Source organism: Pseudonaja textilis, chromosome 1, assembly GCF_049901715.1.
Source record: "Pseudonaja textilis isolate UNSWEBS1 chromosome 1, rPseTex1.2, whole genome shotgun sequence".
Classification (NCBI taxonomy): Eukaryota; Metazoa; Chordata; class Lepidosauria; order Squamata; family Elapidae; genus Pseudonaja; species Pseudonaja textilis.
In genome coordinates, this window is record NC_141990.1 from 331,884,638 (window position 1) to 331,898,555 (window position 13,918).

The 13,918-nt window shown below is 44.8% G+C and overlaps 2 protein-coding genes across 2 annotated transcripts in view; one reads left to right on the plus strand and one right to left on the minus strand.

Annotated features, from left to right (window-relative positions):
* The window catches only part of CPAMD8 (C3 and PZP like alpha-2-macroglobulin domain containing 8), a 60,250-nt gene extending 51,249 nt beyond the window's left edge, over window positions 1-9,001 (plus strand). Inside the window, exons 37-43 of the mRNA XM_026698848.2 lie at window positions 1,015-1,089; window positions 1,798-1,903; window positions 1,993-2,103; window positions 4,374-4,586; window positions 4,702-4,779; window positions 7,551-7,717; window positions 7,832-9,001. Of these exons, the coding sequence (XP_026554633.2) occupies window positions 1,015-1,089; window positions 1,798-1,903; window positions 1,993-2,103; window positions 4,374-4,586; window positions 4,702-4,779; window positions 7,551-7,714 (747 nt within the window). The 3' untranslated portion in view covers window positions 7,715-7,717; window positions 7,832-9,001. The remainder of the gene's footprint in view (window positions 1-1,014; window positions 1,090-1,797; window positions 1,904-1,992; window positions 2,104-4,373; window positions 4,587-4,701; window positions 4,780-7,550; window positions 7,718-7,831) is intronic.
* Window positions 9,002-9,251: 250 nt separating this feature from the next.
* F2RL3 (F2R like thrombin or trypsin receptor 3) lies at window positions 9,252-13,093 on the minus strand. Its single transcript, XM_026698849.2, has 2 exons — window positions 12,872-13,093; window positions 9,252-10,660 (listed from the first exon to the last, which is right to left on the minus strand). The coding sequence occupies exons 1-2, from the start codon at window positions 13,020-13,022 to the stop codon at window positions 9,582-9,584; spliced, it is 1,230 nt and encodes a 409-aa protein (XP_026554634.2). The 5' UTR covers window positions 13,023-13,093; the 3' UTR covers window positions 9,252-9,581.
* Window positions 13,094-13,918: the final 825 nt, after the last annotated feature.

Genomic DNA, 13,918 nt, shown 5'->3' on the forward strand with positions numbered 1-13,918 from the left:
ATGAAATCTGCTCTCCCTGTGCACGCAAGCACTCGCTCTAACTTTGTTGGCTCTTATCTCATTTCTTGCCACATGGTTTTTTCATTCCTTTTTTTATAAAAAAAAATGTTATTTCACTTCATTCAAAATATATATAACAATTTCAAAAATGTGCAGTTCTTAGTTTGCCAGCTCGCTTGATATGTCCAGTTTCAATCTGGTGGATGGGGATGATGCAACCAATGTTTTTATCTTTCAGAAATATGACTATTTGGTAGAGATTGCCTGGGGCCCAATTAGCATACTTGGCAAAGGGAATCCACATCCTTTTAGATTAAATCATTTATTCATCCGTTACATTGGACTTTCTAGGGCAACTGTTCATATTGTTTTGATTTTAAATTCTTCAAAGTAATATCCTACTGCACAGTTTACTTTAGTCAAATAAGACGGATAATACAATAGCCGGGGCAAAATACCTGTAATTCTTGGGATATATGTGGTCTTTAGATGAATTTTATGCAGCCTTGGGCCAAATTTCAAACTTTCATCTAGCAGACCATTTCATACCTTTGTTGAAAATTCTCTCTTCCTTCTGGACAGGCAACTTGGGGAAAAAGAGGGAAAAAGAGCAAAATGGGATATTTCAAAGACAGATTGGTGAAGTTACCTACATTTTGCTGGGCCTCCACTTCCTGCTTTCTCCCTTGTGGCATCCAATACATTATTTCTGAGGAAATGTGACCCCTCAGGAAGACTGCAGGTTATGGAGTCTATCCAGAAAAGAGTGTGTGTAACAGGGGTATCCGGAGGGAAGGGGTAAAAAGAAAACCTCAAAACAGCAGCAGCCATCATATATTCAAAGGCTTTTTAGGTGCAAGGCAGTGCTTTGATCCCAGGCTTGTAGCCACCATTTTGACTTTCCTGACCTGCCTGCAGACACCCTGACGTTTTATGTCCTTTAGAGAAATGAGGGAGATTCAAACGAACATTAGGAATGAAAATGTTAAGCCAAGTCCTGTGCTTTCATTCCAGCTACTCACAAACAAACAAATTGGTCTGAAGAGATATGAGGTGGATGGCAGGAAGGTCCTTTTCTATTTTGATGAGGTAAGATTTGATTTATCACAGTCCTCACAAAACGTGCTGTAGCTGATCCTCTCCTGCTCATCTAAAGGAAGCATTAAACTGCAGATCTCTCCTTTACCCATGAGGGGGAAAAAGAAAAGGCTGGTGGTTCTTTTTGTTTAAGAGCTGAGATGTTACGATTCTTGATCCATTCTTTGGCTGCCCCTTCCCTCGGCTTCATCTTAGTGTACCAAGACCCGAGGAGTCTTAGAATTAGGACTGTCCAGGACATACCAAATTTAGTCTCTGGTGACCCTTTGCTTATTGGTAACTTAAAGAACCCCTCACCCACCTCATGATACATACTGGAACAATGGCTTATCCCTGACTCCAAACACAGGAACCCATTTGCTAACAAAAATATAAAGTACCTCTTCGCAATTCGCCCCTTTTCTTCAGCCCCCCCCCCCTTTCTGAATTAGAACTGTTCTTGGGATCAAGAGTTTCTTCTAATGCTTTCCCTTAAATTGTGCTATTGTTGTGGGGGGGGGGGGAGCTCCCCAACCCTCTTGATCAGAGATCTCCAAACTTGGCCACTTTAAGACTTGTGAATTTCAACTCCCAGAATTTTCCAGCCAGCACAGCCTTAGAGGTTCACAAGTGTTAAAGTGGCCACAAGTCTTAAAGTGGCCAACTTTGAAGACCCCTGCTCTTGACTCAAGACCTCACAGAGTTAAATCACACCTGCAGATTCCAAGCCAGTGTATGACCTGTGTCAAGTTTATGGCCTTCCGGGAATACATTGTGGGGAAGACGGCTCCCTTGCCCATCAAGGTGTATGACTACTATGAGCCAGGTGGGTAATGTGCTTCCACAGCCACTGCCTTGAGCCCGGACAGCCAAGCCGGCCCTGACCACCTGCCTTTCGTCCGTCCCATTCTGCAGCTTTTGAAGCCACCCGTTTCTACAATGTCAGTGAATCCAGTCCTCTGTCCCGCGAGCTCTGCGATGGTCCCATGTGCAACGAGGTGGAGAGTATGGCCAGTCACTGGGTTGGTAAGTCCTGTGGCTAATGAGAAAGAGGATGGCTACAGGCCGTTCATTTTCTTTCTCTGTGCCATCCTTCTTTCTTTTTCATTCATTCCTACAACACAAGATGAGTGTCAGGATTCCGGCAGTTACCCCAATTAAATCATGAGTCTCGAGCCAAACTTCAAAAAACTTAAAAATGATTTATTGGGAGTTAACACTGCCTGGGGGTAGCCAACTCTGAGACACATAATTTATTGTCCCCCTTGACCAGTGGTGGCATTCAGCTGGTTCTCACCAGTTCACGCGAACCGGTAGCAAGGATTTGGCGTCGGTCACTGAACTGGTAGTAACTTCTGGCCGGCCATGCCCCCAAGCCAGTCACCTGGTTACCGCTTGCTTGCTTGCCCCCCCCCGCCCGATGCCTGATGCTCACTCACACTGTCCACCCGATGCTCGCCGCCCAATCACTCCTTAAGGTATTTCTTTTTTTTTTTAAACCTCCCAATAATTAGCTGCTCCTATGAACAGCTGTGCCAGGATTCCCCTCGCTTCTTACTGCTTCGCCCAGGAAGCTTCCCTGAGGCGAGGAAGGCTGTGTGCCCCTCCTGTGCTCTATTTTTTTCCTTCCTGAGCCCCAGGGGAGCCTTCTGGGAGCAAAAACACCCCCCCAGTGGCTCCCCTGCGTCCAGGAAGGCCCAAAAAGGTGTGGGGTGCTGCAAAAAAAAAACATGCCCACCCAATCACATGGCTGTGTTCACCTATCCATGCCCACAGAACCAGTAGTAAAAAATGTTGACCTTGCCCTTGACCCTGGTTTCCCCCCCGTATTAAGATACGGGTGTATCTTAATTCATATTCTCCAACAAGACGCATCTATAGCCAAGAGTCATCAATCATGTTCTCCAGTTAGATATTTGCATCGGCAGAAACTTCGATCACCTAGTTACTATCTTTGAAAAACTATGTGTGGAATGCACTTTCGATTTCCAAGCTGCCGCACTGCTCTTTCAAACCCCTTCCCCCCCACCTTCTGTTGGCAACTCTAAAAAGACCATAGAAATATTTTATGAGTTGGCAATGAGTTTGGGTGGCTTCGTCTCACACCCGTCTGGGAATCTGTCCCCCCCAAGAGCGTGAAGCAGCTTTAAGGCAGCAAATACAGGCTGTCCTCAACTTACGGCCACAATTTAACCCAAAATTTATGTTGCTAAAGTGACAATATTGTTAAGTGAGTTTTGCCCCATTTTACGACTTTCCTTGCCACATTTGTTAAGTGAATCACTGCGGTTGTTAAATTATAGAAACACGGTTGTTAAGTGAATCTGGCTTCCCCATTGACTTTGCCTGTCAGAAGGTCGCAAAAGGGGGGATCACTTAATCCCAGGACATTGCAACTGTCACAACTGTGAGTCACTTGTCAGGCATCCAAATGCAAATCACGTGACCATGGGGATGCTGCAACGGTCACGAGTGTGAAAAATGGTCATAAGTCACCTTTTTTTCAGTGCAGTTGTAACTTCGAACGGTTGCCAAGCAAACTGTTTGTAAGTCGAGGACTACCCATAATTAGCTGCAGGGGCTCATGATACTGTCAGGATTCCAGGAATCGCTCTAATTAAATCATGATTCCTGAGTCAAACTTCAAAAAACTTCAAAGGATTCATTACTGGCATTGTCCTGTATGCAGCCAACTCTGGCATACTGTTCTGACTCACACCCTTTTCCAACAAATCAAACACAATCCAAAACGAACAGAAACCTTGTAATGTTTTTACAAAATAATTAGCTGTGATAAGCACAAGCCTTGCCAAACTGAGTGAGACTTGCCAAAAGATAACAGACAAGAAATAATTTGCAATACAAGAATCTTCAAATACAAAGTCAGGATACTGGAATGTCCATGAGGCTGGAGTTTCAAAACGTCTTTGCCTTCTGCAAAGTATGTTTGTTTCACAACTGGCTTTTAACATTACTTTGCAGCCTTACTCCCGAGTTGCCCGTGCTGTTGTAGCTGCTCTTTCCTCCGAGCAATCCTGCGTGCAATAACTCTGGTATTTTAGTTACAATCTTTTAAAGATAAGAGTTGGAATGTACTTTCGCTTTCAACTGCTCTTCCATATTTCCTTCCTCCCCCCACCCCTTTTTTTTAATGGCAACTACTAAAACAGGCATAAGAATGTTTTATATGTTGACAGATACTTAATCTGCCTTTTATGCAGGAAACAGTACAAACCGTGGAGAGTTTTGCAATGCCCCCCCAGTGCACCTCTAACCCCTCCTGGCTATTTCTACAGGTTTTGTACACACCGGTCCTTGCAACAGCGTCTTTGGTTGCTTAGAGGATGGCTATTTTGAACAGTGCATGTGTTCCCGTGACTGTGGCTACGACGGGGAGCTGGTGTGTGGCTCAGATGGTCTTATCTATCAGAATCACTGTCAAATGGAGGTGGCTGCCTGCAGAAACAGCACCCAGATCGAGCAGGTCCCCATGGCACAATGTGTGGTGGGTAAGTTTTGCACGGCTATACCAAAAACTGGCCAAGAACGTGGAAGAAACGGTGGTCGTGCGGGGAGCTCCCCGGGAGGCATTGCCACAGCCATCCTTTCACTTCTTTTCTGCAGCTAAGAACCCTCCAGAAGAGAAAGAAAAGCACTTCCACAGCCACCCATTTCCTGATAGGAAACAACAGATGCCAACAGGTGAAGATTAGCTCCAACTGTTACTCTATACAACGGGGCTCTAGCCCTGCCTTTTTTCTGCAATTGCCCCACCCTTTCCCAATTTTATGTGGTTAGCAAGCACTTCACAGGAGGGAAGGATTGCTCCAGAATATCCTTTCTCTGGGCCTTGCTTCAAAAGTGAATTAGAAGTCTGCCTGCCAATCTTTGAATCTACAGGAAACTGTAGTGGTATGAATATATTTGGCATGATTGCTGTTCCCTCTCTTGACTCTATTGCATAAGATCCAAGCCTAAGCAGAATGGTGCTATATTGTTGATGAATTTAGATCAGATGATAGGCAAAATATTTGGCTGAGTCTCTAGCTTTGTTGCATTCCCCTTCAGAACATCACACGTGGGGCAGAATATCTGTCAATCATGCACAATTGCAAGTATCAGATACACCTATTTTCAGGACCAATATAGGAGAAAGACACTCTGGCAACCTCTTGCTCCTGTTATATTGTCCCTGATTTAGGTGCCTCTACTTTACTGGACGGTTCCCAACCTCCCTGAAACATGTTGCCAGACAGCTGATCCACAGGATGGAATTGTTATCCAGTAGTGGAAGAATTTCTCCTGCTTTTTGCAGACCCCATCACCATGTCAGATGTCGTGTAGGTTTGGAGAAGATACCAAGTTTTGATAGATAGCTAAACAGAGGGCTCTAGCAAAATGTCACCCAGTCACCCCGTGATGTGTTGGGTGGATGGTTTGGGCCAACTGAGAGGTTCAGACAGGTTTACCCAAACAGTTTTGCATATCATGCCCACACTTTTAAAATCTGGATGCTACTTCTGATAACAAGCCTGGCATCATACGGTTCGGCAGTGGGCATGGCAGATATATAGTCTTTTGCAGCTCAAGGGTGGCGGACAGCAACTTAACTGATCTGTGAGGAAAGATCTGCACACATCTTTTCTTTATAGACTCCATTTTGTCATAACACAAGTTGAAAGAAAAGTAAAAATCATGAACAAAAAGAAATTATTGACAGTGATTTTGAGGAGAAAGATCAAGAAAACCCTTTTATCAACAGAAGAGAATATTCGTAGCTCAGGATTGAAATGAGGAGTCCTTGATGCTCTCTGAGCTTGGTTGTCTTCTTGCAGATATTTCATTACCAAACTAGGTAATATTATTGGCTAGCACTGATGATGTTACCTTGTTTGGTCATGAAACATCTTTAAGAAAACAACAACACTCAGAGAGCACCAAGGACCTTACAGAACTTTTTATTTAGGATTTCTCTTTCTATATTGATCCTATACAATATAGGACTTCTCTATTTTGACAAAAACTGCCAACTTGTGGGTTCCTTCATGTGGTGTTTTGGAGGAATAAAAGCTACGACAGTATTTCAAGTTCTGGCAAGATCATATGCCAAGTACTTTTCATAATATTATACCTGTTGTTGTACCCAGTCTTTAGGGAACCTATCAGGGGTGGGCTTCAAAAAATGTAGCAACCAGTTCTCTGCCCAGTTACTATGGTGTGGCCATGGTAGGCGTGGCCTAGTCGGCCTCCTGCACCATGGCATGGGGGGCATTTTCCCCCTCCCTGGGCTCCGAAGGCTCTCCGGAGGCTCGTTTTCCCCTACCCGGGCCCCAGAGGCTCTCTGGAGGCTGGAAACAGGCCCATTTCCTGCCTTTCGGAGCCTCCAGGAGGCCCGTTTTTCTCCCTCCCCGAGCCTCCGTGCAGGCCCTGCACTTACCTGGGATCTAAAACGGGACATGTAGAGACTCCTGGGAGGGGAGGGGTGGGCGGTCGTTGGGCGGTCGTTGCTACTACCGGTTCGCCCGAACCGGTATGAACCAGTGCAAACCAGTAGCAGGACGACCCTGGAATCTATGATGAAAAAAAAAATTCTGGGGACGAGACAGGAGGGGGCTTCTCTGATCGGTCCCAAGGCTGATTCAGTGTTGCAGGTGGCAAAGATTTTACCAGCCTGGAAGCTATCAGTACAGATAGTCCTCAACTTACAACAGTTTGTTTAGTGACCGTTCAAAGTTACAGTGGCAATGAAAAAAGTGACTTATGACCATTTTTCACATTTATGACCGTTGCAGCCTCCCTACAGTCATGTGATTAAAATTGAGGCGTTTGGCAACTGGTTCCTATTTATGATGGTTGGAGTGGCCCTGGGGCCGTGTGACCTTCTGACCAGCAATGAGGAAGCCAGCTTCACTTAATGACCATGTGACTGACTAAACAGCTGCAGGGATTCCGTTAACAACTGTGTGAAGAATGGTCATAAAATGAAGCAAAACTCACTTAACAGATGTCTCGCTTAACAACAGAAATTTTGGCTTGGGCTCCATTGTGATTGTAAGTCGAGAACTACCTGTACATGGCGTTGGAACAAGGGGTGAGGCCTGACTTTGGCACCAGTTTGGGTAGGGATGCAGAGCTTGGGCTGGGCAAAGATGAAGTGTCTCCCGCTTGGGTGGGTGGGGTTGGACTAGATGACCTACAAGGTCCCTTCCAACTCTGATTATCTGTTAACATCGGAAGCCAATCTCAGGAGCCAAGGAGGAAGTTAAGCTCTGTGATCAAGAAACGTTTGTGTTGTTGTGAGTAATAAGCGAGAAAACTCCCTCTGTGTTTAGGTTACCGTGGTTTAGGGGTGTCTCTTTACGATGCAAAGAAATCGAAGACTGGCTGGAATTAGAAACTACTGGAGGGGGGTCCTTGAACTTAATCTACTTTTCCCGCCATTTTCTTGAACCTCCTTTTAATGTACCTCACAGATGAAAGTCCCACCCTTCAGTTGGACTTTTCCTACTACTCCTATGAATATGAGGCAGACCCTTACACTTCTGAAGGAGACGCTTTTGAACTGACCACAGCAAGCGGCACAGAGGCGCAGGATAACAGCAGATACCCAGGAGCTGCTGTGATCACTGGGAAGTGAATGGTGAGAGGTTCAATCTGGCCTTGTGGGGAGGAGGCCTGGTAGTTCTTGGCTCCCTCTCCACCTCACAGTTTTCTATTTTTTCCTCCTTCCATGTTTCCTATTTTTTTTCTGTAGAGCGCTCTTCCCTTTCCGTCTAACAGCCAACTCCACTTAGAGATCCAGGCCATGTTATTGTTCTGTGTCCTGCTGACAAAGGAAGATGGAACTCTTGTCTTGCCCTTCTCATGGCTCTCACTTGCCGCTTTCCCACTTGTATTGCACAAGCTACATAGGGCAAGCTGGAATCCAGACCCTCTTTTGGAGTTGCTCAAACCCAGCGGACCACAATTCGAACCGACTCTTGTCTTCCAACCAACTCTGCCCTGGCTGTGAGTGGAGAAAGGGTGGCACCGTTGATCTCTGTGACCCAGGCAACCCCATTGCAACCAAAGCAGAAGAGCTCCAGGTCATTTGTTTTGTGCATCATATTACTGCACCCCTCTGTCTCTGTTTCTCTCTCTCTCTCTCTCTCTCTCTCTCTCTCTCACACACACACACACACACACACACACCCTTAGCCTGGAGGGTGGAAGAAGAGCTCGGACAGAACAAGCTTCCTCTGTTCAAAGGTTGATATTGGTGGGATAGGAATTGGCTTTCCAATCTTACCTTATCTTCTCTTTCCGGTTATCCTTCCTCTATTGTATGGAAAGAAAAGCATGCGTCCACCTCATATTTTCCAGAGCACTGGAGCTGATCCACTTCTATTTTCTTCCCCCTCTAAACTTCTAAACCACGGATGGTAAACATGTAGCTTTCCAGATGTTGCTAATTACAAACTCTGCACTCCAAGCCAGCTTGGCTAGAGCTGATGAACTCTAGGATTTGTAGTTTGCAAACATCTATGGCTACAGCTTCCCCTCCTGTTTTACGTCCTCCATGACTGATGGCAAAATAAGCTATTTATAAATTTGAAGGATGTCAGAGAATATTTTCTAAGGGAATTGAAGTTTGAGAACTACTACTGCCAGACCCGGTTCTTCTGCAATGCAGATATGCCAGCCTTGATGAACCGTATGCAAAAATATATGCTGTACCCAATATTTATTGTAAAACAAACATTTTTATTTACCCCAGATTATCGTCAAATGGAATCAGGTTGACGTGGTGACCCCAATCTTGACATATTTTTTATCTCTGCTCATTGGGCTTATATGTTCTTGCCCACTGTACATCTAGGCAGATACCTGTTTGTTCATTCCAAGTGCTCAGGAGAACAGCCTGTACCCCATTTGCTTAGGCATTGCAGGGGTACAGTTTGATTTTATGGTTCAGCACAATCCTTTAGTGAATTGGAGCATCCAGGGGTTGGGTGGGATGGGAGAAGAATTTTGATTTAGATATTGATAAAATATTTTATTAAAAATCGATTTTTAAAACAGTTGTGACTCCTTTTGGTTTCTTCCTGAGGTAAAAATTTTGTGAGTAGGGGTCTGAGGTAGATCCAGGAACAGAAAGCATGAGGTTAATGAAGACTCAATCAGCAACAAACTTATTTTTGGAAGTTTGCTTTGAATTCATTTATTAGAGATGTACTTGGACTTTCCAAATCCATACAGTTAAGCCATGAAATAAATGGAAGAACTACCTGCTACACAAGACTTCAGAATTAATGAGGAACATAATTAGGCTTCTTGGAAGTTGGAATGGAGCTGAGATTGGGCAGGTTTTATCCAGCTATATTGTTTTAAGAACTCCAAGAACAAATCGACCATTACCTGCTTCCTCAAAAAAAATATATTGGTAAGAAAGACCATGAAAAGCCCCAGCCAGCCACCCTTATTGCCTTCCTTTCCTTCAAAGTACTGTGAAGACAGTCTCTCATTCACCCAGGACAGTGGGAGTGGTGGAAGGTTTTTGAGGGCAGCGTTTCTTTTGAGGTCTTTATGGACACAGCAGAATCTTTCCGGTGACCGAAGAGTCTCCTCTTCACTTTTAACCTGAATTCTTCCGAGACATAATAGTAAATGAAGGGGTCGACGCAGCTATTGCAGGTACTCAAGGCTAGACTGGCCATGTAGGGCACGTAGAACGTCCCCTCCTTCCTGAGGCAGGAGCGGGAGTAGTCGAGGAGTAACAGGATATGGCTTGGGCTATAAAAGGCCGTGACTGAGATAAGCATGAGGGCTGTCAGCTTGGCAGCCATAGCATATTTTTCACCGCTGCCCAGCAAGACCCAGAGTGTAATCCCACAGCTGAACACCATGATGAGGAAAGGAGTCAGGAAGCCACAGGCAATGAGGATGATGAAGTAATAGTAATGCTGCTCTTCCTGTTCCCATGGCAGGACGTCATGGCATAGAGTCTGCTTCGTCTCATAGAGTGGGAAGGACTGACGGTGGACAGTCAGAGGCAGGGTGAAGAGAACAGCCACCACCCAAACTACAGCGCAGATGCCCATGGCAAAGGCAGAGCTGCGGAAGGAACGGGCGAAGAACGGGTGGGCTACAGCAAGGTAGCGGTCCATGCTGATGCAGGCAAGCAAAATAATGGAGCAGTACATGTTGCCGTAGAAGGCCATAGTGGTAAAGCGGCACATAGCCTCCCCAAAGGGCCAGTGGTTGCCCAAGAAGTAGTAAGAGATCTTCAGGGGAAGCAGCAGGCACAGTAAGAGATCAGCAGTTGCTAAATTTATCAGGAAAACAGTGGAGGGCAGTTTCTCCACCTTTGTGGTGAGCACCCAGAGTGCCAGAGCATTGGCAGGGAGTCCAATGAGGAAGATAAGGGTGTAGAAAGATGGGAGGACTACGACGGTGAGCGTGCCATTGAGTGAAGCACGAGACTTTTCGGAGATACTCAGGAAAGAAGTGTTGTTCTCAGTGACTACCTCCCCTGGGATACTGCGAGGGAACAGGCAATTCGGTTGCTCTTGTTGATTCTCATCAGTTCCATTTAAACTATAATCTAGCAATAGAAGGAATCTAGTCAGTGATTCTAATTATGAACCCCAGCCCACCCCCAGCCTTCACTCCATCTAGTTATAAAAAGCAAGTCCCTTGTACATGTACCTCCCTTCTTCCCTCCTCTTTTTGGAGGGCTGTGTGAGCCTTCATTTCAGTTTTTGATCCCCGAGACTGCCTGGACTGCAGTTTTCTTGGCAAGAGTTTCAGAATTGGTTTGCCCATGCCTACTTCCTAGGGCTGAGTGGGAAGGTCACAGTTAGCAGTCTCCTGGTTTCTAATAGCAATAGCACCTAGACTTATTGTATATACCGCTTCACGGTGCTTTGTAGCCCTCTCTAAGTGGTTTACAGAGTCAGCATATTGCCCCCAACAATCTGGATCCTCATTTTACCCATCTCGGAAGATTGGAAGGCTGAGTCAACCTTAAGCCTGGTGAGATTTGAACAGCCAAATTGCAGTCAGTTGGCAGTCAGCGGAAATAGCCTGCAGTACTGCATTCTAACCACTGCACCACCATGGTTAATCTCGTGCCTTAACCACTACACCAAACTGTCTCTCTCCTCTCTTTTGAATTGTAGAATTGATTGGAAGGATCTGGCAAGTATCCCTGAGAGCAATCTAGATCCTGCTTAACTACTATATGAAGTATGAAGTGTTCGGATTGCTACTGTCCGCTTGTTTATACTACTAGGATGTTTCTCTTATTATTCAGCTAACATCTGCCTGTTTGGCAGTCCTTCAGATGTTTGAAGATTATTGATTTAATTTGTTTTTCAGACCCAAAATATGCAGCTTTTAAAAACACGTTTTTCATAAGGATTCCTTCCCTTGCTGACTATGGTGCCCGTCATATTCTAGATAGTCTTTAAAAGGTGGCGTTATTCCAAGTGCATTTTAAAAACAATCATCACGCTACTGGCTCATACTCAGTTTTTGATCAATTTAAGGGGTCTTAATTCTTTTCATACAAAACTAGGACTTATTTCTCCATCTTATCTGTATTCTTTCTTGTTCTGAAGACTTCCGATTTATGTTTGTTTTCATCCTGCTGATTTTGACTGCAAATTATCCACCCTTTGTTTTTCTAAAGCATTTGACTCTCCATCCTAGCTTCATGAAATTTGCAGAAGTAATTTATAATAATGTTGAACATCATAGAACTAACAACAGTGTTTTGATACTCTCTAAGCAAGATCATTCCCCCGCTCCCCACTGCATTCATGAAAGCAAGGAAATGGCTTTTCAACCAGCTGTGTATATTTCATTAACCACCTATGTTTTGTATAGCAGAGCTAGGGGAGAAGCTCATGCCATCAAAATAAGCTTGCAAATAACTCAACTGAAGCAAGTATTTTCCTCTTTTAAAACTTTCCTTTGAATTGTGGTGGCTCTTGATTGCAATCATTCTGACAATTTCTTTTCTAAAGGATTTCTCCAGCCTCCAAAGGAAGTAGGATGAATAGCTAATGATGTGATGTTATCAACACAGCATGCAATATATTGGCTTGCTTTCACATTTTAAAGAGTTACAGTGTCTTGGCATGCCATTTTTTAACGGGGGATACTTAGAAAAATTAGTATCACAGTCCTGGTGGCTGCGAATCTAGAACTGACTGCCCCACTGTCAAAGGGGCAGGAAATCTCTGCCCTATTTGATATTCCTGAGCTGCAAATAGCTACACTACTGCAAGATCTACAAGAGCGTAGGCTCTCCACTTAGGATATTAATCAAGGGTTTCTGAACTTTTCAAGCCACAGAATGCATTAGGTTTTTTAAAAAAACCACCACCACCTTTGGAAGCCCTCATGAGGAAGAAATGCTGCTTCGTTTTAGAAAATATGCTTTGTTTGAGTGGGAAAAACTTTTGTTCTTAGCATTTCATGGAACCCTATAGAGATCTCACAGAACTCTAGGATTCTGGGCTATGAAAAGTCCTCCTATAAACAATACAATTCTTTAAGGAGGGGGAAAAAAAGGCTAGACATCTATTTTTCACTTGAGGCATCCTAAAGAGAGCTGTGGCACAACTAGACATCTTTAACAGAACTCTGGAAGGGACCTTTTAAAACCCTGATGAAACAAGAGTCAAATCCCCACAACCATCACCCTAACGGCTTGGTTCCTCAGGTCAGTTGGCCCTGCCCCAAAGGTTCTTTCTTGCCCTTCAGGCTCTTGCAAGCTAAATGTGGTTGGGGAGATCTGGCTACTTACCATCATAATCGGCAACTCCTGAAGCCGACACCATCCAGCAGCACACAAGCAGCAGTGGCAAGAAGTATCCCCTCGTCCCAGTATCGCCCAGTGACATCCTGTGCGTTGTCAGCAAGAGTGGTTCGCTGTGCTGTGAGGAGTCAGGCAACATCCCATTTCCTGCCTTGACAGGCTCTTAACTTCAGAAAACATCATATTCCTCCTACCGCCTCTTCTGGGAGTGGCTGCAGGGGGAACTCTCTCTCTCTCTCTTTTTTTTTTTGTACAGCAAGACAGGACAGGGAGGAAGAACATGTCTCAGTGACATAATCCTGTCCTTGACAGAAGTTAAAGAGAGGGAGGGAGAGTCCCAAACCAGGATTGGTCTGGTATGCCTCAAGGGACTGTCCCATAACCAAGGGGGACCCACTGCATCTAACTCATTTAGCCATAAAGTGACCACCTGGCCTTTCTAGCAGTCCAAGAAAGCCATTTATTTTTCCAGAGTTTCTTCTCTGTTATCTGTAGATACCTTCACTCTAGTGGTGGGATTCATTTTTTTTTTTACTACCGGTTCTGTGGGCGTGGCAGGGGAAGGATACTGTAAAATCTCCAGTCAGAGGTGGTATTTGCCGGTTCTCCGAACTACTCATTTTCTGGTTCTCCAGAACCGGTCAGAACCTGCTGAATACCACCTCAGCTTCACTCTGCCACCTTTCTCATCAGGGCTTCAGGTCCGTGGAACCTCCAAATAAATACAGAGGACCAGGTATGACTTTGAGCTTTCCAAACCAAAACTGAGTCTTGGCTGAAAAAGGAGTGGGCTTCTTAAATCTTTGAAATTAGGCTTCCCATCAACCTGACCTTTTGCCTTCCTTAACCTCCTCGCTGTTTACTCAGGGTCACTTAAGATGTCTTTGACCTATACAAACATTCTGAGGGCCACTGCAACATCCTCTGCTTCTCCTGATAACTCAGGAAATAACGTCATGATGGGGTGAAGGAGAAGGAAGAGGGCAACACAGGATATTCCTGTGTAGATAGAGCTGGTCTCAGCTCTATCCATCT